This window comes from Equus asinus, chromosome 2, assembly GCF_041296235.1.
Source record: "Equus asinus isolate D_3611 breed Donkey chromosome 2, EquAss-T2T_v2, whole genome shotgun sequence".
NCBI classification, from domain to species: Eukaryota; Metazoa; Chordata; class Mammalia; order Perissodactyla; family Equidae; genus Equus; species Equus asinus.
The window spans coordinates 136,305,399-136,332,281 of record NC_091791.1 but is presented as its reverse complement, the minus strand read 5'-3'; the positions used below and the strand labels follow the sequence as shown (position 1 = coordinate 136,332,281).

At 43.5% G+C, this 26,883-nt stretch overlaps 1 protein-coding gene across 10 annotated transcripts in view; it reads left to right on the top strand.

The window, feature by feature from the left end:
- The window catches only part of TLN2 (talin 2), a 413,145-nt gene extending 386,671 nt beyond the window's left edge, over positions 1-26,474 (top strand). For 6 of the 10 annotated variants that reach the window (XM_070500476.1, XM_070500478.1, XM_070500451.1 and 3 more), the window contains 7 exons: positions 6,091-6,196; positions 7,062-7,186; positions 18,553-18,678; positions 20,781-20,843; positions 20,934-21,161; positions 23,923-24,048; positions 25,587-26,474. In XM_070500476.1, the coding sequence (XP_070356577.1) occupies positions 6,091-6,196; positions 7,062-7,186; positions 18,553-18,678; positions 20,781-20,843; positions 20,934-21,161; positions 23,923-24,048; positions 25,587-25,715 (903 nt within the window). In that variant the 3' untranslated portion in view covers positions 25,716-26,474. The remainder of the gene's footprint in view (positions 1-6,090; positions 6,197-7,061; positions 7,187-18,552; positions 18,679-20,780; positions 20,844-20,933; positions 21,162-23,922; positions 24,049-25,586) is intronic. The other 4 variants (XM_070500486.1, XM_070500480.1, XM_070500484.1 and 1 more) reach the window with 1 other exon arrangement.
- The last annotated feature ends 409 nt before the right edge of the window (positions 26,475-26,883 follow it).

Below are 26,883 nucleotides of genomic sequence, written 5' to 3'. Positions count from 1 at the left end.
TCCTTTCTTGGATCTTGGGCCCCCTTGAGCTGCAGCCCCTCTCCTGCCTCTCTCGACCCTCCTGGAAGAAACAGCACACACACACAAAATGTTCTTCACACTGTTAAGAGGGTTCCCAGACCCAGGTGTCCAGCTGAATCCTTTTGGAATTGCGAGACTCCCAATCAAGAACCCCTGCTTAGAGAATCCTTTTCTTTGGAGAATCCAGTTAGCATTCAGCAAACAGCAGGATCTAATTCAGGCAGAACCCTCTCCCAGCTGCCCTGGGAGCTGCTTTATGAAGCTTTAAACACGCCCACTTGAGCAGCCTTGGCCTCCTGCCTTTGCCCGTTTGTCATAGAGCATTTGTATTGCAGGGCGAGAGGCAGCCCTTTGCCTCTGCAGCAATCACGGTTCAAGTTTGCTGCTAAACCGCAAAGCAAGGTCTGTGACGGGGTTAAAATTACCCCCACTTCCACTAGCAGAGCTGTAATTTGGTTCTATTGCCTGCTATTAGAAATCATGTTGACTTAATGGCAGAATAAAAATAGAACTCCTTCCCTCCTGCCTTGTCTGAATAGGGTGCTTTACCGTAGGGCTGTGCTCCTTCCTCCAGGCGTGGTGTGTGCAGGAGGGGCTCCCTCTCCATCCAGGCTCTTTTAAAGACAGACGTTTGAATATTGATGCCTGAATACCTCGTGAAGCATCACCACAATCAAAATAATGAATATATCCATTACTCCTCAAAATTCCCAGGCAACCACCAATCTGCTCTTTGTTATTACATATTTGTTTGCGTTTTCTAGACTTTTATATTAATGGACTCATGTAGCACATACTCCTTTTTGTCTGGCTTCTTTCACTCAACATCAGTATTTTCAATTCCATCATGTTGTGTGTATCAATAATTTGTCCCCTTTTATTGCCAGGAATACTTTCTGTCATATGGATATGCCATAGTTGTTTCTTCACCTTTTGATGGACATTTAGGTTGTTTCCAAGTTTTGATTATTACAAATAAAGCTACTAAGAACATTCTATATACAAGTCTTTGTACATATATGTATTCATTTCTCCTGAATGAATACCTATAAGTGGAACATTGATATTATAGGGTAGGTATATTTTTGGCTTTTTAGGAAACTAACAAACTGTGTTTTAAAGTGGTTATACTATTTTACATTTCCACCAGCAGTGTATGAGACTTCTGATTGCCCCACATCCTTGCCAACACTTGGAATGGTCAGTCTTTTTACTTTTAGCCATTCTAGTGGGTGAGGAGTGATATCTCAATGTGATCTTAATTTACATTGTTGAGTATCTTTGTATATACCTGTTTGCCTTCTGTATGTCTTCTCTGATGAAGGGTCTGTTCAGATATTTTGCCCATTTTTTATTAGGTTGTTTGTCTTATTATTGAACTTTTAGCTTTTAAAGTTCTTTGTATTTTCTAGATATGAGTTCTTTGTCAGATATATTTTCCATGAATAGTTTCTCTTAGGGTGTGACTCGTCTTTTTATTTTCATAACAATGTCTTGGGGGTAGGGGAGAGACAAAGCATATTATTTAAAAAGAAAGAAAATAACAGCACTGCAGAGAGTTGAGAAAACAAAGAGAAAAATAATATGCAAATAGAACTTGGATAAATATGAAAGTAAAACCAAAATATATCTTATATTTCAAATATTAAACATTTAGGATGAACTGAATATTTGTGTTTACAAAGGTCATCAAATTATTTTTAAAATTGTATTCCAGTGTAGGGGAGGAAAAACAGTTTTCCTTCTACCCTTCTAAGTTCTTTGCCTGAGACCTTATTTGTAATGAGACAAATTAACAAGTGAAAAACAAAGAGAAGTTTGTTAACCTGTGTACCTCTTGGATACGTGGGAGATACCCAGGGAAAAATGAGTAACTCCCCAGGTGGCCTAATCCACCAGCTTAAATACCATCTTCAGCTAAAGAAAAGTGTAGATGGTGGAGGGAGGCCAGTTATGGGAGGTGACCAGGAAAAGCCCAAGGATCAGGGTAAGGTTGTTATGTAGATTTAGGTCAGTGCTTCTCCATTGATAAGATTCTCTTGTGATTTAGAGGCAACCTTCTCTTCCTGGTACTGAGAGAGTCACGCTTACAAATGGAGACTTCCTTTATAAATGTAAATTTATCTTTCAAAAGGCTACTTCTACTCTGTTTTCAGAGCTTCTCCTGTATCTGCTGTTTCTCAAAATAATCAGCTCAAAACAATTGTTATGCCGAAGAGGCATGTTTTAGGGTGGCATGCTCTGCTGCCCTTCCCCAGCTTCCTATTTTTCTTTCATTTGCATGCCAGGTTGATTCTCTTCTTTTTAACAGCCTTATTGAGATATAATCAGCATATGACAACATTCCCCTGTTTAAGGCGTACAATTCATTGGGTTCTACTATATTTACAGAGTTGTGCAACTATCATGATATATAATTTCAGAACATTTTCATCGCCACAGAAAGAAACCTCATGCTCCACTCCAAGTCCTAGGCAACACTAATCTCTTTTCTGCCTCTATAGATTTGCCTATTCTGGACATGTCATATAAATGGAATCATACAGCCTGTGGTCTTTTGTGATGGGCTTCTTTCAGTTAGCATAATGTTTTTAAAGTTCTAAGTCATAAACTTTCAAGTTTATGCTTTTTGAGGTTTTAAAGCATAATTTACATGTTTTGTCCTCTGTTTAAGAATCTTTACCAAATCTAAGATCATTAAGATTATTTTCCTGTGTTTTCTTCTATATTGTTTTAATTCTTCATTTAGGTTTATGCTCCATTTCTCATTAATTTTTACATATGGTGTGGGGAAAGGTTCAAGGCACCTTTTGGCTTTATATCACATTCCAATTGTTCCAGCACCATTTGTTGAAAAAATTATCTTGCCCCCATTGAATTAAAGGTGCCTTAGACCTTTGATGAAAATCAGTTGACCATATGTGTGAATCTAATTCTAGACTCTTTTTTGCTCCATTGATCTACATGTCTGTGTGCCAATATCATGTTGTCTTGATTACAACTACAACTTTATAATGAGTCTTTAAATCAGGTGGTGTAAGTTTCAACTTTATTCTTTTTCAAAGTGATTTTATCTATTCTAGATCCTTTGCATTTTATATACATTTTAGGATCATCTTGTCAATACCTAAAAGAAAAAAATAAAGCCTGTTGGGATTTTGACTGGGATTGCAGGGGAGATTTGGGTATTACTGACATCTTATTAGTCATCTAATCCATGAACATGGTATATCTCTATTTATTTAGGTCTTCTTTAATATTTTCAACAATGATTATAGCTTTCAGCATTCAGGTCTTGCTCATCTGTTGTCAAACTTAACACTAGGTATTTCATAATTTTTTGTGCTATTATAAATGATACTGCTTTTTTAAAACTTAATTCCCAATATTTTATTGCTAGTATATAGAAATGTAATTGATGTTTGTATATTGACCTTATATCCTGTGACCTCACTAAACTCTCTATTAGTTCTAGAAGTTTTTACAGATACCTTAGAATTTTCTGCATAGACATTCATGGTATTTATGAACAAAGACAGCTTCTTCCTTTCCATCTGTGTGCCATTTATTTGTTTTTCTTGCCTTATTGCACTGGCCAGGAGTTCTAGTACAATATTGATAGAAGTGTGAGAACAAACATCCTTACCTTATTCTTGATCTTAAGTGGAAAAACACTCAGTCTTCCTCCATTTACTATGAGTCTCCCTACTATACTTTTAACTCTGCTTATTTGTGTTGTGTTGACCTCTATAGAGAAACCAATTAATAAAGCCTATGGACTACCTAGCTATTCAGACCCTGAGCCATAACCATTATTCACCTGATTGTCCTTATAACAGGTATTGTTTTAGACAAAAATACAGTACAAGCCTTTTACAATTAAATGGTGACAAATGCCACTATTTGACTCTAGAGCAGTGGTTCACAACTTTAGCCTCATAAGAGAATCACCTGGGGAACTTTTAAAACACATGGTGCCCAGACTGTACATCAGGCCAATTCCAATAGCCCTGATGAAATTATATATTAGATTAGATTATATCCTGATTTATACAATCTTACCACAACTGCATAACCAAAGGACTGCTGTAATGCCTATTTAATAGATAAGTAAACTGAGGCTTAGAGAGAGAGAGACATTGGTACACGTACATTGACTCTAGAACCTACACTCAATTAAATGCCTGCCCACTGGCTGTGTTAGAAAGTAAAAGTCATTTAACCCCTTCCCTCCACCTCTTCATGATTCTAGTGTTCTTTTGGAACTAGTCTAGGAAGCCATCATATTAGGACTTGTCCCAGTAGTGTGTTGGTCTGTTTTTCACTCATCAATTCATTTGTTCACTCATTCACAGGTTTGTACTGAGTTCCTAATATCTGCATAGTGATATGTGTGGGTCCTAGGGTAAAAGAATGAGAATAACAGAGCAGCTGAAATCATAGAACAGTAGCAAATATAAAATAAATTTAAAAGATTGCAAGAGAAAGGAGGATAAGGATAGATGCATGTAAAGTGATGCTTGGAAGTCTTTGACTAATCAGTTCAAGTATATAACGTAATGTCTCCTATGCCCTGGTGTGTCTGGAGCTGGTCAAAATGTAACCCGATTAACTCCCTCAACTCCGAGTTTTTTACTAAGCTTCTCTTATAATTTTGGGATCCAAAAGACATCTTTCCCAGACTCCTGAGAAAGAGTACAATACCTGGCCAGGTGAAAAAGGGTATGGGACACCCAGAAGGGAATTAACATTTAATGAATGCCTACTGTGTTCCAGGCATCGTGCAAGATACTTCTCATGTATTACTCCATTTGATGCTTATGCCAGTCCTGAAAGGAAGGCATTATCCGAGTTTAACAGATGAGAAAACATCTGAGGGGTTCCGTAATCTGCCCCATGTCACAAACCAGTGAGAGTGGAAGGCAGGTTTGACCACAGGTTTGTCCAGTTCCCAAACCCATGCCTTGTCCCCTGCTCAGAGGCTCCAAAATCATCCATAGGGAGACAGCAGTTGTGCTTTCCTCCCAAACATCTTAGCATTTCTAAATCTGAAGATTACCTCTGTGGAGTATGGAGAAGAGATGCAGAAAAGAGTGCTGGAAGAAGAATTTCAAAATTAGGAAGGAACAAGATGGTGTAAGTCAGAATGTAAATTGGCAGTGGATATTAGTGAGGAGTTCTCATCCCATTTCTTAGTGCCGCTCTTGAATGGATTTGGGAAGAAATCAGCTGGGGATATCCTTTAAATTGGATTGGGGGTTAGATTTCCAAGATCTTTTTGTGGGGAAGATTGTCGCTGAGCTAACATCTGTGCCGATCTTCCTCTATTTTATGTGGGATGCTGCCACAGCGTGGCATGACGAGCGGTGCTAGGTCCGCACCCAGGATCTGAACATGCAAACCCCAGGCTGCTGAAGCAGAGCCTGTGAACTTAACCACTATGCCACCAGGCCGGCCCCTCCAACATCTTTTTTAACACCATAAAAAAACTAAAAACAAATTTTAAAAATCTCTGAACTATTTCAAAAGAAAGGAAGTCCTCAGGACTTCTCCTTGGAGAGCTTGCAGTCAAGACGCGGGAAATGGGTTCTTCCTTCAGGAACAGTCCTCTTCATAGTAGGTTGTTGCTCTCTTGGGGATTTTGTCTGCAAGACCCCACCTGAGTCACACATTTTTTCTGGCCCCACTTTTGTTTTGTCACAAGCTGACCTGTAGCTTCGGGCTTTTGTGTTCACTCAGTGTTCTTAACACTTCGGGTAATTTTTGTATACATATATTTGTTTTATATACAAATAAAAGACAAATAAGGACTTAGTCTCCCTTATGATCTTAGGGAAAGAAGTCAGAAGGGACCTTAGAGAAACCCCTGGTTCCCAACTTTTCATTTCTCACGTGAGAAAACTGAAGACCAATGAGTCTTCCATGATTTTCCCAAAGTTTCTGAAGTCACTCGATGACAGAGTTACAGCTTAAAACCAGGATATCCACCTCTGCATCCATCAGTAAGAGTGTTCTCTGTCACAATGGCTACCATCTTCCTTACGTGTTTGACTTGTTCTTCACCCATAGATTCTTCAGAAACCAACCCCAGAACTCAAGCACCAGCTGGCTGCTTTCTCCAAGCGAGTTGCCGGCGCTGTGACTGAGCTCATCCAGGCAGCGGAAGCCATGAAAGGTAGGCTGGATTCTCAGGTCATCTTGTGGGGCACCACTCCGAGGCAGTGCCAGTACAACGAACTGAGCAGAGAGGACACACGGCTAACACAGGCCTTTTCTTGGCAGATGCAGTCAGAAGGAATACCGAGAAGTATTCTCTTGTGAAGCAAATGGGAATAGAGTTAGATTTAAAAAGCAACAGCCTCCTGAAGCAAGTCTCTCCTCCGATCTTTGTATTAAGCACATCTACTTAAATGGCATAATCCGTCTAGAACTGCTCACTTCTATTTTAACGGTTTCACCCTTTATTTTTATCTGCATTTCCTACATGAGAATATTTATTTTCATTCTAATAATACACCTCATGTTTAGAACACGGTGCTGAGTCCATTGCTTGCACACCCCTTCATGGTTACATGGAGGCAATGACTCACAGAGACAGGTTTTCTCACCACCTTCCCTCTGGGATGAGGCTGCTCCTCGTGAGTTCCCAGGAGAAGAGAATGGCAAGTCTCTGTGTGGTCAGCATGGTCTCAAGTCTCCTGAGGATGCTTCCTTGCATTTGTGAGCTTTAAGTTATAGTCAGGGTGAGGCTCAAGCTGGCCTTGGTCCCTGAGATCTTGAGTTTTTAAACTATCATTGATGAGTGCTCCTGTGGTAGGGCTGTACTTACACACAACTGATTTAGAAAACCAGGAGCAGACAGGAGCCCTCATTGTGCTCAGCTGATCTCTGTGAGAGCTAGAGAGAAGACTCCTTAGGACAATGCAGCCAGTAGGCTTATGGAGCTTCCTTGCATGTAAATCCAGATAAATTGTTTGTAATTAACCCAGTGCCCTGCGATCTGCAGCTACCAAGAATGACCCTTTTTGGACTGCTTTTAGGAACAGAGTGGGTGGATCCAGAAGACCCAACCGTCATTGCAGAAACAGAATTACTGGGGGCTGCAGCATCCATTGAGGCTGCTGCTAAGAAGTTAGAGCAACTGAAGCCAAGAGCAAAACCAAAAGTGAGTGTCCATGTGTGGCTGCTTGTCTGATGTCAATAGGTCTTCCAGTGGCTGGCTGTGAGATGGAGCTAGGTGTGCTGCAGGGAGCTGGTCTCCTTCCCTGCGGTTAGACTAGCAAGCTGCAAACCGGCTCTACCTGCCCAGCACCTTTTTGCAGGATATGTAAAAAGCCCATGGCTGTTCAAGTTAACCACCGAGAAAAATACCTTTAGATATCCGGAGGAAGAATCTGGGCATTTACAATCTTGATTTAGTTCCATTATATATAAAGCAGGTGTTGGATGCTTCCTACAGAAAGTCCCTGTTACTGAACGTGAGACTGTCACCCTCCAATTTTCTGGTTTCCATAATGGTGTTTGTAGAGAAAGAGCAATATTGGGTCTCTCCTTTTCTTAAAAGCAAGAGAGGGCAATGTAAGCCTCAAAAGTGGACCCAATAACAGACTTTTTCAGTATATGCTGGAGACTGGTTGGCTGGTATGTTTTCTCCTTCTATGTTTGTCATCTAGATAAATGTTTAGAACTTAAGATCATGAGTACATGTTAAGAGAAAGTTTAAGATTTAAAGGAAAGAGAGACTTTAAGATTGGGCAGTAGGGAGGCCAATGAGCTGGTGCTAGCCGGGGACAAAGTCCAGCGCTGTTAAGAAGCTGTAACCACCCGCCCTGCCCCCATGGCTGTCTTCAGTGGGGATATGGTGGAACCAGAGAAGGCTCTTTTTCTTTCTATTGGGGCAAGTCCCTGCTGGTATCTGTATCCTCACCTCCCTTCCAAGGACCGAAATGCATTAGGAAGTAAAATCTGGCTCTTACCCTCAAAAAAAGTTGGATCCCTCAGTTTAGATATCCTAAAATTCTACCCTTTTTTATAAGACCATATATGAGCACAGGAATACAGCAGACCACCCAAAAGCAGTGCCTGGACCACTGTTGTACGTAAAATAGACATGAGCAGGTAGTGAATCTATTCAGCTTGGGAATATTCTTTAAACCACAGAATTCTTAGACCCAATCTCCTACTGATCATTCTGGACTTGGTAAAGGCATTTTAAAATTTCTCATGAAGACGTAATTTAGGAGTTTTGGCTTCTGATGTTTGGGGTTACCACGGTCCTCTCTACTGGCCTCTAACCTGAGGTTCTTAGGTTGTCTGAGACTGTTTGAGTTTTTCTTAACAAACTTAAGAGCCAAGTGTGGGTATAGGGGCAACTCCGTTTTCTGGTTATGTCTTTGTGTCTGCATTATAAATCAAGTTAGACGTGAATGGAAAGTGTACTTTCAACTAAGAAACAAGCATCCATTGACTGAGAGGTAGAGGCTTTGTGCTTAATTTGCTTTTCCTTTTCTGTATCTGATTTACCACAAGTAGCTTTCTTGTAAGCACTGCTGTCTGCTAATGCTGAAGTCATTTCAGCTGACCCTCTTTCTCCTGGAAAAGTAGCCTGGGGCTAAGTTAACATGAACACTTCACCGTGTTCTAGTCGCTTCTGGTCCAAGGCCTTTCCCCTTGTCCTTTGCAGGGTCCTTCTGAGCTCTGTTTATCTCTGAATCCCAGTTTCCCTCTGTCCAGCCACTTATTTACCTCATGATTCTTGATCTGAAAAACAAAGTTATCAGAGTTCCTACTCCATAGGATTGTTGTTAAAAATTAAATGAGATGATTTAAGAACACAGTCCCTGACATACAATAAGACTTAGTAAGCAGTAACTATATCACCATCACCAACTATATCACCAAAACTATGTTTCTAGGACTTTTATCTGCTACACCTAGGAAAACGCCTGAAATAAAAATTATTCCATAGATCGTGAGCTGATGGCCTTAGCAAAAAGAAAAAACAAAGCAAAAAGCTCACATTGAGTGCTGAGCATCTGCCGGGCAGTCCTCTGATGCTTTAGGTAGATTAACGCATCTGGTCGTTGCAACAAGTCCATGATGCAGCACTGTTATCACGCCTGCTCTGCCAATGCAGAATCAGAGGCAAATGACCTCTCCAGGGTCAGATGGCCACGACTGAGCTGGTAGCAGTGTGCGTGGGCTCTGAGTGGCAGTTTCAGTCCATTCCAGTCCTTTGGGCCCACCTGGTATCAGGCTGGTGCAGTCCCACAGGGGAAGTTTTTGGTTTGCCTATACCCTTTGAGCCATTAATTCCACCTCTAGGAATCTGTCCCGAGGAGGAACTCCAGACAGGAAGAAAGTTCTGTGCATGTGAGAAGGTTGTCCCTTGCAGCCTCGTTTGTAATAGCAAGAAGTTGCACATGACCTCAGTGTCTCCTTAAAGGAAAAGTACACAGCTATTAAAAATAATGGTTGATAGGACTGTGCAGCATGAAGAAGATGCTCTTGGGACAATGTAAAGTAAAAAAGAAAAAAAAGCAGAATTATGAACTTGTATTTGTAACTCTTTAAAAAACACTCTCATATGAAAGAGACAGGTGGCAATATATAAGAATGATGGTGGAATTGGGGTAATGGGAGAGTCTGTGTCTTAAAATTTTATAAAATAATGTTTGAAAAATAACAGCACTTGAAAAATTAGTGATGACTCCTGAAGTGGGCCGGCGGGCAGTCCCTACACTGCGCTCAGTCCTCTAGCCTTTGTATTTACAGTGTGGGTTTTTACAGAAAGCCAAGGCATCTTTCGGTCAAGGTCAAAGTTGATGTATCTGTTGATTTGAGCCCTTCCTTGGGGTACTTATTTGAGGTCACTCCCATCTTCGTATTAGGAAGGGTGCTCGGTACTTCTAGAGTGAAGTATGGTTTTTAGAAGGATCTGAATTCTTACTCTACCCAATGACCAGATGTTCCCACCATATGGTTTATATTATCTATAAAAGTGTTTTGAAGAAGCCATCAACCCAAACCACAATTTTTGTGCCTGTCTAGGAGTGCCATTTGCTTTGTGGTAATATCTGCATGAAATAAAATATCTTTCTTGCTTTTATAAAGGAATTTATTTCCGCGGGGAAAAAAAAAAAAAAAAATCCCAATCTAACACCAAAATCAGCCAGTCTTTTGAGGTTACTGGGAATCTCTCCCTCCCCTTCCATAAGTTAATTAATTAATTAAGCAAAAATCCCCAGGATACTGTGAATAAGCAGTTGCTATTACATCCCCGTCCCCATAACTCTACGCACAAACACACGGGCCCTCGATGTAGAGCGAATATGCTTTCCTTCCATAACAAGGCAGCATTTGCACTGCTTGGAGGAAGTTTTGGGGATGGGCAATGCTTTTGTTTAAATTGTTTTGCTCTGCACATTCTCAGGTTGCCTGTTTTAGAAGGAGAATGGTCCATGGTTTGTGAAGATGATTCCTGGTATATTCCCACCTTAGGCCCTTAAAATTTAAGCACCACTTTTTGCCTGGAATCTCCCAGACATGCGTAACAAACAAAATGGCACTGTGGAATCCGCCGTGTGCTTGGGAAGATGGTATAAAGGCAGAATGAGCCTGTGGGTGAGCTCTGGGGCCTGTGCCTACGATATCGCTGACGGGCCGTCTCCGCACTTGCAGACTGCGCTCCACAGACAGGTAGAGTCGCTGCGGGGCCAGCGCCCCCTGCACTGTGGCCTGCAATACTGTGCCTGTTCTCGAGCTCAGTCAGACCTGGATGCCTTTTCTGCAGGCCTCTGTGTGATATGTTTGATATATTAGGTTGTTATTTAATCCAACTATATATCAAACATATTCCTACAGTGTCTTGCCCTGTCTCCGGGGGTTCCTAATGTAGTTTATAAGGTGACAGGAAAGAATATCACAAGTAGGTTTAGAAGACAGAGTGCTCATTACATTTCATTATGTTATATTCCATTTCTTCTTGTAGCATTTAAGACCTGTATCAGTATTGCTAGATTATTTTATGATAGAAACAAATCATAATTATTGATGTTTCATAAGGCCCTGAGATATTACTTACAGCTTAGTTTTGTGCAGCAATGAATCCTTATGAGATGTGCTCGGTGGAAAAACATGCAAGTTCCAACCCATGTTTATGACGTGGGATAAAGGTCAGGATTATAATCTCCAAACACATCTAGATTTATATTTCATTTTAGTTCCTTTTTATCCTGATCATTCTTCAATTTAGAAATTACTAATTTTCACAATGAAGGTTTCAGCAAAAATTCAGGCACAATTCAACTATCTGTAACTTTCCTTTCCACCCATAGTATCAAAATGTATAAACCAAATTGGCCATACCAACTGGATGGATGGGGAGTCACTGGGCTTTACATAAACCTTGGTTAGGACTAAATATATCTAATAAAGATAGTGTAATGTGGACTACACTCTGTCTGTTGAATTTCCTGTTATAGATTAACTTGTCAGTAGAGGTTGATGTTTAGAATAAGCCAACAATCAGAAAGTAATTGCATAGCCTAATTGGGTGCAACAGGAAGTTCAGGATTATGAAACACTTTTTCTGGCATAAAAACAGCCTTCTTTGGTTAGCTTTGATCTCTTCCTCATAGAAGAGCCTGTGAAGTATGTATGAGTTCATTCTGATCTCTCTCAACAAAAGACTATGAGCACTGCTTTCTAGAAAGAAGATGATTGTGCTAAGAGCTCACTTTTTTGGAGCAAAAAAGAAGTGTTCTTTTAAAGAACACTCCTGAGTGTGTATAGGTAAGCAGTACCCCACGTAGGTGGTGAGCCAGTGGTTTAAACAGGTGGGTCGGAAAAGCTTCCCCTGGTTATATCGAGGAGCCGTCTCCAAGTTGCTGGTGGTGAATGCACAGTGTCAGGTCACAGCAGCAGCAGAGAAGTGATGACGGGGGAAATGCAGTATTGGAGGCCCGGTTCCAGCATTGTATAGTGGAACCTGTCCCTGCGATCCTTTTCCACTGAGAAGTGACCAGTAGTGTGTGCCAGCAGGAGCTCTTTCAGATGGTTTTAAAGATGCTGCCAAAATCGGTGCCACCTTCACACGGCTAGAGATCAGTGCTCTGGGTTTTGAGTCCAGTTTAAGTTGTTTGATGAAAATGACAAATTGTCATGGAAAAGAGACAACAAGTTATTACAAATAAAGAAAAACACCCTTTAAGAGGACCTTAAGGTAAAGCCTGTTCCTTAAAATTGATGTGATTTTCTTGTTTGTTCTGGAAATGTTGCTGTTGACCAGCGTGCTGTGCTGATGAGTTGGGTGGACGGGAAAAGGCTGCCAGATGTTCAGGGAGGAGGAAGAGCAGGTACAGCATTTTATATCTGGCTAAACTGTGGGCTTTGAGCTCATCTGCCCCCAGTTGGTTCCAGGCCAGGTAGTGTGATGGGTGTGAAAAGCAAGGTGTGGGGAATTCAGCCAGCACATCTTCCCAGGTACCCCCTCACCAGCGTAGCACAGTAGGTCTCTGCAGACTCTCCTCGGACATGTAGAGGATTCATATCAAACGAGCTTATGATGTAGGGAATTTATCTGATTAAATCTTTGAAAATTCTGTTACCTTTTCTTGTCCATGCTTCCTAAATAGACTTGCGAGTGCCTTTTTTTTTTTTTTTTTGAGAGCGTAATAAAATCTTTAGAATTTTTCTATCAACAGAAGTTGCAGTTAAAAAATCATTTCAGCGGTATTACTTTTCATTGAATAAAAAAGTGATAAAGCAGTGGCTACTATGGGAAAAACATTCCCAAGATACTAATCATGCAGGCTCGGACCTTTTCCAGTGGATGCTGCATGAACATGCATTTATTCCCCACCTGGCTGCAGAGGGTAGTCCCTCCCCAGGTTGCAGGCACCCCCATGTGGCAGTGCTTTCTCTGTCACCCATCTTGTCTGTCTGCTGCTTCCCTGAGACCAGGACAGCCTGGGGTGGGGGGACCAAGCTGGCTGTCCTGGTCTGGGCTCTTGGCAGTTCCAGCTGACCTAGGAGGTTTCTCTTTTACTAAAACTAGTAAGGGTGGTGGTCCTAGAGACAACCCAGCCGTGGGTCTTCCAAAACAAGCTGATCTGGCTCTTATCCAGTTTGGGTCTTTGAGGACAGTCTAAGGTCTCCTCCAGGAGCACCTCTCAATTCAATACCAGAAGCAAACTGGTAGCAGCCAAACTCGCTACAAAAAAAGGAGAAATGTGGCTGCCTGTTCCCCTCAGGCTTCCAACTGGCAGGAAACTGCCTCACTCATGTTGCGGGAGTTCTTGGTGTTGGCCTGCTTTTTTCCCTCAAGGATATTTAAGTTATATACATAACATCCACACTTTTCAAAAAAATTTATATCCGAGGAATTTTTTTTAAATTTCTGATTCGATATGACCTTGATTTTAATAGCAAGCATTCTGCAAGACTTTTAGTAACGCAGAACACAGCCCGGTTCCTAGCTGGAAGGATGAAACCATGAATTGTAATCTGGTTTTTGTAACTAGTTATGAGAAAAGTGACCATTGTGTTTATCAGCTGTCAGCAAGGCAGGCCCTCAAAGGAGGTTTTCAGGGAGAGAGGCAGAAATCAGGATAGTGACCTTTTGGCCATCTCCTATTGTGCCTTCAGCTCCTTCACCTTCAAGTTCATTGGGGGAGGGGCTGCAAAGGTGCAGGGATATAATTCACAAAGAAGGACCATAGACAGAAGCTGTCTTCCTCTGCCCAGCACATGCCCAGGGACCTGTGAGGGAGGAGGTTGGTAAAGATGCTGCAGGAAGGAGCAGGGCTCCTCCACGGAGGAGGGAAGAGAAAAAGTAGTGCCTGATTATATTAGTCAGCACCTTCTAAGACAGGTTTAATTCGGGACTATGACATGTCAAAGCTAAAGGACCAGGAGAATTCAGTTTGCTTCTCAAGTTACGAACAGAAAACTGATTAATCGATACCTGGAGAAGGGCAGTGAATTCCCCAGAGTCGTGTGATGAGAAAGTGCAGAGCAGTGACTAAAACCCAGATTGTCCACCTCCTGGGTGGGTGTTGAGGGAAAATCTGGAAGCAGTGCCAGTCTGTATCATGTGTTGCTTAACGCTTCACTTCTCTTTAATTTGTGGTTTTTATATAATTATTTTAGGTTGTAATCAGAAATGGCAACTGGAGCCTTTATTAGAAATATGAGTGGAAAATAGAGTTCGGAGAAAACAGACTAGGTTAACCCAAAGTTTAAGAAAAATGTTTAAAACTAAAAAAAGTATGTGTAGTAATAGAAATAGTAATGAAATTAATTGCTAATAGTTACAGAGCATTCACTATGAGTCAGTTGTGCTCTACATGTATTTATAGCTTATGTATAGCAACCCTATCAGATGGAATGGCTGCAAAGATGTTCTCAGAGACCCTGAAAGGCCAAAAGACACTCAAAATAAGGAAAGGCCTCACCTTTTCCCTCCTGCTTTTCACCTTTCCCCTCTCCTACCCCAGTGGAACCTCAAGCTCCTGAAACTTTAGACCTGGCAGAGCAAAACAGGAGTCTCAAATGCTCTCCCAAGCGTAGGCAGCAAGGGAGCCAACCCAAAGTGTGGCCTTTCCTGAGACAGAGCTCACCAGACCTCCAACTTTTTAAAAGGGAAGCTCTGCAGAAGATCACCAAACAAGAAAAATATCAGCAAAAGGGTGCTCAGACCTTTCTCGAAACTACCAAAAAGCCAAGGTGAGGATAGAGTCTACTGGACAGTCCAGGAAAGACAATTGCTAAGAGCTAGTGGTGACCTGCCCAATAGCCTTTTCGAGTGGAGGGGAACGGGTAAAAGAACAGAGTGCAAAGGATGAGAGGGTCGATTCCGTGCTCAGAGGCTGTGGCTGACACTTTCATTAAGCAGAGTAGACTTTCAGTCTGCAAACCTGTTACTCTTTTTCTCGGCACTATTTTGTTAAGAGAGTTTCTTTGTAAAATGCTGAAAATGCTGCTGTTTACATTTGTATATGCATGACTAAATGTCACGAACTATGAACACCAGTGGAAGGATGCAGGCAGAGTGTACAATTAACAACCCATGGCCCTAAACGGGGCAGGAACCAATGCATAGATGTATGTGCCTTCGTCCCCGAGGAGTCAGGAATGGACAGTTATTAAAGTGGACGCTTACTCTACACATTTCTCCTTCTCAAACTGTGTAAATTGTCCTCTGGCTGAACTCTAGAACTGGGGAGACTCATTTTTAATGGATACATTCATTCAAATAAAGTTTATCACATGGGCGACTTTGCCTGATTTCGTGCTCGAGAGACGTAAGTTGAATGAAACACAGTCCGTGCCATGGGCTGGTGGGATTCAGTTAGCTGGTGTCTGTTGTCCTTCACCCAGGACAGCATCTCCCATGAAGTAGCCCGTACCACCTCCATTAGAAATGCAGATTCCTAGCCCCACCCCAGACCTACTGAAACAGAATCTGCGTCTTTAACCAGATCCTCAGGTGATTCTGAACAAGGGCTATCAGTTTATTAACCTGTTTAATGAAAGCATTTTCTTAATTTCATGGTGCCCTGGGCCTTCAAATTCCTCACCAGCATCCCTCTGCAGCAGCTCCACGTTACTATTCTTATTCTCCTCAATCTCCCAGCTACGAAGAGGTTTGTTCTGTTAATAAATCCCACATTTTAACAGTGATCCTTTTATTTAGGAAAGTCCCTTGAAGACCAAGCCATTCCATTTCTCCCCTTTTTTCACAAGATGGTTAGGCATATATCCTCCTCCTCTCTCTTGTAACTCTCACCACCCTTCTCCCAGATTCCATCCTGTATGCTGGTGGGAGCTGAAGCTAATGGGGACACTGCCTGGGGTACTTTGGCTTTTCACTGAGTCTGCTCCGCTTGGGGAGATGCCATTTTCTCTTTAGACTAGAAATTGTGTAAGGAAACATGCAGTGTTGACGGCTATTTTCAGTGGGAGAGGCGGGCTGGGCGTTTGGTCTGAATGATGCACCTGGCCTACGGAAAGATACCGATCCAGCCGACAGGAGGCAGATCTCGTCATGGAACTCTGCCCAGGCTGCAGCATCTAAACATTTGCCCTTTATCTCTGTTGTCATCCCATTTGGTTTTATTAAGCCTTCTTGGGCAGGTCTCTATGTTTCCCAGAGATAAGGCCTTCTGCTGTGTCCATTTTAAAGTATAGCAATGTTATAGAAAGAAATTAAAAATTCATCAGAGGACATTACCACAGTTGCCATTGCAAGAAAAATCTGTGGGTGTCAAAAATACTTCCAAGTTAAATAGCTACTTTAAGCATGTATTTTATAAAACCACCCCAGGGCAGCAGAAGATGTGGGAGAGGCTTTTCAGATTCTATCAGATCTATCCATGCTTGGAGTTACCACTTAAGGAAATTCCGTTTTTGTGAATCCTAAAATTGGGGAAATCAGAAATCTGCTGATGAGGTACTCCACGCTGTGAAGTGAACTTAGTCTTGGAACCCATAGCTGAGGCTGCCTGAGACAAGTCTGGGAGACTGTGGGAAGCCACCATGGGCTTCCATTTCCTCATCAGCAAAATGAGCAGGGGCTCCCTTTGGACTCAACAATTCTGAGATTTCCCCAGTGCCTTCATCTGTTATACGCTTGACTTTCTTTTGCAGAATGAATTTCCAGAAAAGCCCTTAATTCAAGGTTATTGAATAGATATCTATATATAGATATCAGTGCCAAATGCAATTTCTTTGGGGCCTATGTATAATAGTACTTTTTATGCCAGAGTGTCGTTTAATGCATCATTTTGCATTTCAGTAAACAAATTTTATACTCCATCACTGATAGGTTCCCTTACCCCATAACAAAGGGATGCAAACTGAGTCCTCTGGAACTGAATCTATTTCTGCCCTGAATGCTGCTAGAGCAAGACTTTGTCAGAAGTAAGAAAGAACACACAGCTTCTGTCTCAGAACTTACAAAATGCTGCCGTCGTTCTTCACGTCCACTAGTTGTGCACTGAAGTGTTACCTTGATAATATGGGTTGTAAAAATGGAAATGACATCAGCATCTCTCTTGGTTTGAGATGTGGCCATAGAGAATAGGAAACAGGAAAAAAATTGAATCCATGTATCCATCCTGTCTGGTATTTCATATGGGACCATTAGCGAGCCCACCTTGAGCCTCTGACATGAAGTTATTCTTCACCGATGCCCTCAGGGGTGGCTTAGGCTGGGAAAAACAGGTCATTATGGAGTCAGATCTAGGTTTAGATCTTGGGTAGGTTCTTTGTGCTACCACCTGACCTTGGGCCCAATACTCCACCGCCCTGAGCCTCAATTTTCCCACTGTAAATATAAGGAGATAATTATAACTACAGTATAGGATTTACCTCTTTTTGGGGAGAATTAAGTTAATGTATGTGGAAGTGCCTAACAAAGTGCTTGGCACATAGTAGGCACTCTTAAAAACATATTGCTGTTGCACGACATTGCGCTTGTGCTTAATGTCACTGAATTGTACACCTAAAATTGGTTCAAAGGATAAATTTTGTGTTATGTATATTTTACCACACACACTAAGAAAAGTATTGCTGCACCTGAGCATCGCCTCTTCATGCCCAAAAGGTACCAGCCACATCTTCAGCATTCTGTGATGACTGAAGGAGAACTTAGCCATATTGACTTAGCCTCACAGAACGTTAGTGCTAGAGGGGACCTCAGAGATCATCTAGTCTGACCGCCCCAAATTGTGATGCTCCATCCCACCCAGCCCAGGACCAAGCTCTTTACATTTGCCCCACTTCCCAAAAGCTATTCTTCCACTTCTCTGGTTATTTGGGCAGCACGGGGCATGGTGGTGGTTAATTTAGAGCAGAGCCCTCATGGCCTGACAGTACGATGCAGTGGTGGCCAGTGTTCCTCCCAGCTGGAGCCGTGCTTCAGGTTTCCAGGTGACTAAACAAGCCCCACCTTGATGTCAGGTCGCCTCGCTTTCTTTCCCACCGCTGGTGATCTGTGGTTGGTATGGAACTCTCTCTCTGCTCAACCACAGAAACGCAAATGCTATTTTGCTTTGGTTTTTATCCAAGAAAAATAAGGCTTTTCACAACTAAAAGCCTCTTTCCTTTTTTCAACCCATTTTTGAGCCTTAAGCTCTGGGAGAGTGTGCCACCACCTACTCTTTGGATTGTGGTTATTGATTGCTTTGATTTTGGTTATTGATGCTGATGGGACCATCTGAGTATACTTTATTCACAGTGAATTTATGTCTCTTCAAAGATTCTGGGCTGGAGAAAGTCTCTTGGAATTTCCTGATTTAAAATCTGTGTAGAATGTCACTGCTGGCAGCCCATACCTTTTGGAGGGGGGCGGGGGGGCCAGCAGATGGAGAGGCATCCTGCAGCCTAGGCTTTTCCACCCTGGGTGTGGTCTGTCCACAAAGAGCAGTAAACGGATGAAGAGCCAGGTGCCCGAGCAGTAAGTAGTTTGGCAGAAAGCGCCCTCTGCGGATATGAACAACACGTGACGCTGTTTTCTTTTGGTTATAGCAAGCAGATGAGACCCTGGATTTTGAAGAACAGATCCTGGAAGCTGCTAAATCCATTGCTGCCGCCACAAGTGCCCTGGTCAAATCAGCCTCAGCAGCCCAGAGGGAGCTGGTGGCCCAAGGCAAGGTGGGTAAACCCCGCTGGACAAGTGGTGGCGTGTTCATGCAGCGAGAGCCTCTGAGGGCCGAGGACAGGATGGAACGCTTGTGGCCTGACCAAGGATGCCTGTGCTGTGCCTTCCCTCACTGAACTGCCTGTCTTTGCGCCATCTGATTGAAAACTCTGTTGGCATAAACCTGACAAACAAAATGAAGGGTTTGGCTTCCAGGCCCCTCATCTGCTTCTTGTTAAGGAAAGCATTCCACTGCAGGCAGCAATCAGAGCCCGAACAGGCCATTTATATCCCCACTGTACATTAGGCTATTTAAAGACATAAACTGTCATATTTTCCTGGTGGATGGCTATATAAGCACCATAGTCAGGAACTTTGTAATACCGTTTTCCAGCTCCAATGGCTCCATTCATTTTTTTAGGACTGTCGAGCTGAATGCTGTCCAACTCTGCAGTTAGCATTTTCCTGGGCCTCTTGGTCAAAAGTCTAGTCTGGTTTTAAGTCTGAGATTTCTTTGATATGCTTCATCTCCAGTCACCTATTCCATCTGCATTAGCATGAAAACATAGTTCTTTTTCAATAATCCAAAGGATTAATAGTACATTACACTAATCCTGGATATGAGAAAGTCTTCCAATTTAAAGTATTCCCTGTGTCCTGTTATTCCCATACAACATGGAACCAGCCCATCCAAATTGCATCTTGCAGAGGCCCTCTCGAATGTAGAGGCACTACAGAAATCCTGTCTGGCTGTGGGTTCGGGAAATCTGGTCACCAGAATTGTCAATCACTTCTGTTTGATATTAAAAGCCCTTTGCTGTCGCTGTACATAGAGATGCATGTGATTGTGTCTTGGCCTGAGAACTGGGGCACAGACAGGAGGTTATGCCCAACTAGTGGTTGTCCATCTTTCTCCAGGAAGTCTCTTGTGAGCTCAGCCATGTCTTAATCCAACCCACATGCTTCAGCTCCTCTCTCTAAGCCATCATGTGGTATGGTATTAATAGTAACATATGTACATCTCCCCAGCTGGTACACAGTCCGTCCCTTTCCACTTCTCACTTACGCCCCGTGGAGGGAACAGAATGCTGACCTTCCCCATCAAGCACTTGTTGACCAATCAATATGTAAAGACCAAAGATGGATCGCTGAGAACATCCTACCTAAAAATTTCAGTATTGAGAAAGGGCCGACTAAGTGCCAGACATGATGCTGGATACTATAGAATCTAACTTGAGCGTGGCGGAGCCCCCGTCCTCCAAGGAACTTATCTGTTCAAGCTTTAAAAAGTTGATAAAGGAGGTTCAGCTGGACTTGGGTGAGCTATGGGCTTATATGCAGGACCTCAGGGTTTTATCTGACGTTCACCAAGCCCTGAAGTGGTGCCTGTAATTGCTAACGGATCCTCAATTTCCTATTCAAATTAAGATACTCATCTCCTACCTCTCCAGGCGCCTCCCACAAGCTTAAAGGCATTTCCTCCCATAGCTACTCCCTCTACACGTGGACAGAAAATGTCTCACTTGTGGCCATTATTTCTAAATAGAGACAGAGATCCTCTTACGTCTCTCCCCTCTGCTGACAAAGTGATCTGTATTTCCGTAAGACAAGGATCTGTACTCAATTACACTGAAGGAAGTGCACCACCCTTTTTTGCATCATCTGCCGGAAAATCACAGCATGGCTTTAGGATCAGTAATCAGAAGAGATTTAAGTTTCCCTTGGCCCTTGGAAGAAGAGGCCTCAGTGGCTCCCCTGTTTGAAATGGAGAAAGATGAGCAGAGGAAATAAGCCCCATCCATCATCCCTGAGCCGTTTTCCCACAAGCACAGTACCTGGCAACTAAATGGAGACGATGCAGAGCATTTCAGGTTGACTTCTTCTGGCTCAGGTGGGACAGCCAGGATGTGCTGGTGCAGTCTTGGAGTGGCCAGGGTCCCACATGACAGAGGGTGCTCCATTCTCACGCTGGAGCCGCTGGAGGGCGTCCCGGGTGGTGCCACATGTCTGCTGAGGTGTTTTTCTCTCTAGTTCCAGGGCAAGGGAGGGTCTGAGGGGCTGCAGGTCCCCCTGAGCCTTCCAGCCCTCACTGCAGATTTCTCACTCCACTCTCTAGGTGGGCTCCATCCCTGCCAATGCTGCCGACGACGGACAGTGGTCTCAGGGGCTGATTTCTGCCGTGAGTTGCCTTCTCCTCCTCCCCATTTGCATCTTGGATCCCCTGAGGGGCGTGTGGGCCTTGGGTCACTTCTCTATTGACTGTCCCCAGGCCCGGATGGTGGCAGCTGCGACCAGCAGTCTCTGTGAGGCGGCCAATGCCTCCGTTCAGGGACATGCCAGTGAGGAGAAGCTCATCTCATCTGCCAAGCAGGTCGCAGCTTCCACGGCTCAGCTGCTTGTGGCCTGCAAGGTGAAGGCCGATCAGGATTCAGAAGCCATGAGGCGGCTACAGGTAATGGTCACTGATGCTGGTGGGAAAATACTCCTGTTGGAGCGGGTAAGTGTCACCAAAGGGGACAATCTCACTTCCTTGGCATGACCCACCAGGCTTTCCATCAGCCAACTCTGTCCCACGTTTCTCATTTTCTACTGCGTGTGGCCATGCATCCTACGCCTGCTGACCCACCAAGCTGACATTCTCCACGGTTGCCTTCTGTCTCATGCCTTGGGGCCCTCACTCACCCAGAGTGTGCTGGCCCTCCTCCCCACCAGCCCGACCTGATGAACTCCTACTCAGCCTTTATGATTCACCACGAAAATCACCTCCTCTGGGAAGCCCCCCCTGACTCCTGGGCCTTGGGCAGTCAGTCCCTCCTCTGTCCTGCCAGAGAGCTCTTACAGTTCCTGTCACCTGGTACCACCACATATAGCTTTCTGTCTGTCTTTGACAAGGCTGCCAGCTTCTTAGGCACAGGCACACATCTTTATCTCTGCATCTTTCACACCTAAGGTGGTACCTGTTTCAGTGGATGCTCTCATTCACTCTTTGCTAATGATGGGAGTGAAAGGACTGAGGAATTTCTATGAGGCTGTTGCTAAGGTTTCCCGGATCCCAGAGAACTTGCTTATGAAGGTGACCATCAAGTCCTTCCCAGTGCTTGTATGTTTTCCTGATTGTTTTAATTACAGAAGTATCTTAAATACAATGAAGGAAATGTTTGAATGAAAAAAATCACACAGCTTCAACATCTTCACTTGTCAAATGTTACCATTTTTTCTCGTCCTGTTTTTATCTATATATAAAATAATGTTGTCTAGTTGTAATCACAGCAAGAGACATTCTGCTTTTTTCACTTAACATTTTATCATGCATATCTTTTTCCTCGAAGAAAAGGCTTCATAATTTCTCTGTGCAAAGCTAACTGGTCCATTCTTCATGAGTCTCATTTTTAATGATTGCATGATATTACATCAACTGATTATGCCTGAAATTCCCTATACTTTGAACATTTTGTTTCCAATTTCTACATTTTCACTATTACAAGTGTTATAATGCAGATTGTTTACATTGTTAAAAGATATGTTTATATAAGTCGTGAATAAGATCATAACTGGCAGAAATATTTCAACAACTGCACGAAAACTCAGAACCCTCATTTTATTTTGAAAGTCCAACAAAGCATTTCTGTTGTTTGGTCCTCGTGAGTCTCTCTCCCCCACCTCCCTCACCTTCATTTGACTCCTGGGATAAACCCAGGAGGAACATGGGGAGCTCCATGTTTGTGACCCTGTGGTTCATGGGTTTTAGAGGACACTTTTGAGGTAAACGTCCTGAGTTAAGAGAGACCTGAGTTCAAGTCCTACGTCTGCTATGTATTAAGTGCGGGACTCAAGTCACTCAAAGCTCTTCAGGCCTTAGTCTGCCTCATCTGGACCGTGGACGGAGATACCTGCATTGGCTCTCATGAGAGTCATGAAATGTGAATGTGCTTTCGTAAGTCCTAAGGATTTACACCAATACAGCACAGCGCCACTCCTGTTATCACCGTTAGTGATGGAACTGGACTCTGCAATGTCACTTCTGAGTCCCTTCCGATGACCCAGAGGTTCTCTGCGGCTAGATAGACCTACGTTCAAATCCCAGCTCTATCGCTTACTACCTGTAGATTCTTAGATAAGTTACTCAACCTTAGATAAGTTTCTGCATCAGAAAAGTGAACTAATGATTTCTGACTTCATAAAGCTATTTTGAGAATAAGCACCTGATGACTACTTGTCAAATGTTAATTGGCTTCCCCTTCCCTTCTTGTGCCAACCCCTTGTAGTCCACATTGGTCACTTTAGATCACCAACCACATGAGCCATTTAACTTTGAATGAGAAAAACGACAACCTTCCGATGGCTAAACCCCAAGCACCAGTCTTGACTCTGAGGGGCCTGGGCAAGGAATACAGGAGGGTTAATGAAGCCTTGACCACCATTAGAAGAAAATTTCAAACCTCGGGGCAGAAGACAAGTCTCTAGGGCCATGCTTCATGAGCATTAAGAGTAAGCCAGTATGGGCTTGGCCTCTACGGAAGATCTAGACTTTACATTGCAAAGCTTTTCTTTTTCTGTCTCTAATGATTGTCCCATCCTTGAGCACTGGGTGTAAAGCCCAGCTATGACTCTAAAAGTACACCTGTAAACGCCCTAGTTACTTTGGGGCTCCTGCCCTCCTAGACAGCGGAATACTGTGCTTTCATAGCCCTTCAGTCCCCCTAGATGGCCACTGTGCCATGTGCTAGGGATGCAAAGATTCAAGTCACAGCCCTGCCCTCAAGTTACTCACTGTCCAGGAGGGTGAGAGGCAGCCCCAAGTGTGGTGAGGGCTACAAAGAAGCCAGCACAGAGCACTCCAGGAGCACCACGGGGGAGTGTGCGTGATGTCTGAGCCAAGTCTTCTAGTATGTCTGAATTGGATGGGGAGAGGGAGGGGGTTTTCTAGACCAAGGAGACAACCCCTGAGCATGTTTCTGTTAACACACATACCACATTGCTACAATCATTTATTTATACAATTGTAATTTCCCTCAAAAGTATGTGTTCTGTGGGAGCCAGGAACTGTATTGCATTCATCTGTGAATGACCTAAGGTTAGGTAGGTGCCAATGTTGGTAGAATCAGTGGAGGGATGAATGGACAGACAAATGGATACTAACTAGAGAGAACTTCTGGGTTATAATTGGATGATAAATTGATTTATAGTCTCATGTCTGTTCTTGCTGGATCCAAATGGCTGTTTCTAACGATATAAAGTGTGTTTTGTTCCCTCTCCAGGCGGCAGGGAATGCTGTGAAAAGAGCTTCAGACAATCTTGTTCGTGCAGCCCAGAAAGCAGCTTTTGGCAAAGCTGATGATGACGATGTCGTAGTGAAAACAAAGTTTGTAGGAGGCATTGCTCAGGTTTGTGATTAAATCCAGACAATGTTTACTCCCAAGGTGGGCCTTGTGTTTTAACAGGGATACTAAATAACAGTGACTTAAACAAAGTCCCTCACATAACAGTCTGGGTGTAAGCTGACTCAGGATGATGTGGCGGCTCCTTTGTGTCTGAGAACCAGATTTCATCTGCCTTATTGCTCCACGGTCTCTGAGATGTTTGCCCTTGGCCACTTGGTCCAAGATGGCTCAATAACCACCTTGGCTTTCCAGCCAGCAGGAAGAGAGAAAGGAGGGGCAGGTAGGGCCCTGAAGTTACATACGTCACTTCCTCTCACTTTCCTTTGGTCAGCACTTGGCTACATGGCCAACTAGCTGCAAAGGAGGCTGGGAAATGTAGTATTCTTTTCCGAGTAGCCATGTGCCTAGCTAAAAGTCGGGGATTCTATTATAGAAAAGGGGAAGAAGAGAAACTGTAGGACAGAAATATTATCATTTAAATAAAATGATGCATTTGGAGGTGCTACCCACTCCAGGTATTTGGCCCTACAGGCAGAATGAACGATGACCCCTTCCCAGAACTTTTGTAACAGTAGATGGAATTCTGACTTAGGCAGGATTGCATTCTTGTACATGAGAGTGAGGACGAAACTTCAGGAAATCAGGCCTGCAGCTTTGCATATGTATTGATATAAATCCATCAGACGAGATTGGTTTTCTTATCAGCGCCTGGAGCACTAAGGCCCCGTTACTGAAGTGACTTATTCCCATGCCTGCCTTAGCGCTTCCTGAACTACTGCCTGTGTCTGGAAATACACAAGATGCGTTTTTACCAGAGTCTTTCATGATCCCCTAGTTCCAGGAGAAGTTCCATGAAGAAGGGTCTCTGATCAAATGAGTCTGGGAAATGCTGCGCTCTATACCCCACTTCCGAGTATCACAGTGATTGTTGGCCTGGAAAAGGCTGTGAAAAGGCCCTCAGAAAAGAGATCTATTTGGCTTTCTTGAACAGAAACTTACCTTTTTGCATGATACCTATTAACTAATACTCCTCAGATCATACCTTAGAAGCATGAAATAAATATATGAAAGCCGTCTAGTGGTTAAGGAATTCCAGCTTTAGCTTCAAGAATGCCTGACCTAGGGCCTTCTCCACCAGCTGGGGGACTTCAGGACGTGGACCCACATCTCGCAGCTTCAGCTTCCTCATTGGAAAAATGGGGCGTTCGTTAAGGCATACTTCACAGTGTTGCCGTGACGACGATGAAACAACTCCGTGTAGAGTGCTTACACCAAACTCTGGTGCATAGTCAGGATGCAGTAGATGTCTGCTATTAAATCAGTGGCCAGAAAGCTTATTTTCTTGGGTCAGCTGGGTCATTGGTCTCAAATCCCAAACTGTGGCCCAGAGGCTGGTCTCCAGAGCTAAGGATACTTATTCCTGCCGCGCTGCTGTGTTCCACTGTGGCAGAGGCTGTGGGAACTCATGAGGCAAGCAGTGGAGGGGAAGGGGAGTTTCCTAAAAAGTTTTAGATCCATCCAGCTTGTTGCTTTCCTTCTAGATCATTGCTGCCCAGGAGGAAATGCTGAAGAAAGAGCGAGAACTGGAAGAAGCAAGGAAGAAACTGGCCCAGATCCGCCAACAGCAGTATAAATTCCTACCCACTGAGCTGAGAGAGGATGAAGGCTAAGGCCAGAGCCAAGATCTCAAGCCCCAGGGGACAGCTCTGCAAGAACTGCTCAGACAGTGTTCCTCAGAGGCTGGGCACTTACCTGAAAACTGCCTGCCTCCCCCTGGGGCCAGCCCAGAGCCCCGAGTGCTCATTCTCACATCTCTGTCCTGTTGGGCACCAGCTGCATGGTCGTGATGTCACACGGTACAGTGTCCCACCCACAGCTCCTCCGCCACCTCCTCTCATGCCTCACCATATCTCAGGAGAGAGGGGCGCACGTTTCGTGAACTGTTACCAAAAAGGAGAAGTCAGTATTACGTCGTTCTCAGACGCTTGTGCTTTTGTTGGTCCTTCTCTAGGCCTGCTCCTGGGCCTTTTGTGAAATCTTAATAGAAAAAAAATAATGGCTTGAGGAGATCATTGTGTCATAGATATTCAAAGACATTCTTCTCCCTCCCAAGAGAAGATGGAAGTTGGAGCTGGACACGGTTAATAAAAGCCAGAAACATAAACCAGTGTGGACTCCAGGAGGGCGATGTGGGTCGTCCTTCTGAGTCTTGAGCACTGGCTCACCCAGAGGGTGAAGAATTCCTGCTCCTGTTTGCACGCTTTCTTGCCTCAATGTGTAAGCCCCTTGTACAATCTAGACCCGTGTTGTATTCTGTGGCCCAGAAAATTGAACGATTATTTTTTCCTCCATGATCCAAAGGGCAGAGGTATGGGGGACTGTCAGGGCTTGGTGAGCAGGGGCTGTAATAAAATGTGTGGGCTCCTTAATCTGCAGAGGCTGTTTCAGTTCATACAGATTCACCCACACAAACCCATGTCCCGGAGATGATAGTCAATGCAACGTCTCCCTCTTAGGTATTCAAGGCGGAGAATCATTTGGAATAAAGCAGTTCCTTGGTGACTCCATCTTCCAGGCCCCACACTGGTTCCTCTGCTCTCAAAATGGTCAGAATTCAGAATTAGAAGGCCTCTGTTTAAAAATCTGTCACCTGTCCTCCATCCCAAGATGGATATTTTCCCTATATCTTAATATTCTTAAAATCTAGATGCATCCTAACATCAATGTGAACGTTTAACAAGGTAGTTTTGCGTATTGCATCTTATAAGTAAAGATATACGGTATTTTCAGAGTCTGTCTTCTGGATGCCACACTTCCAGAATTTTTTACTTTCCCCCA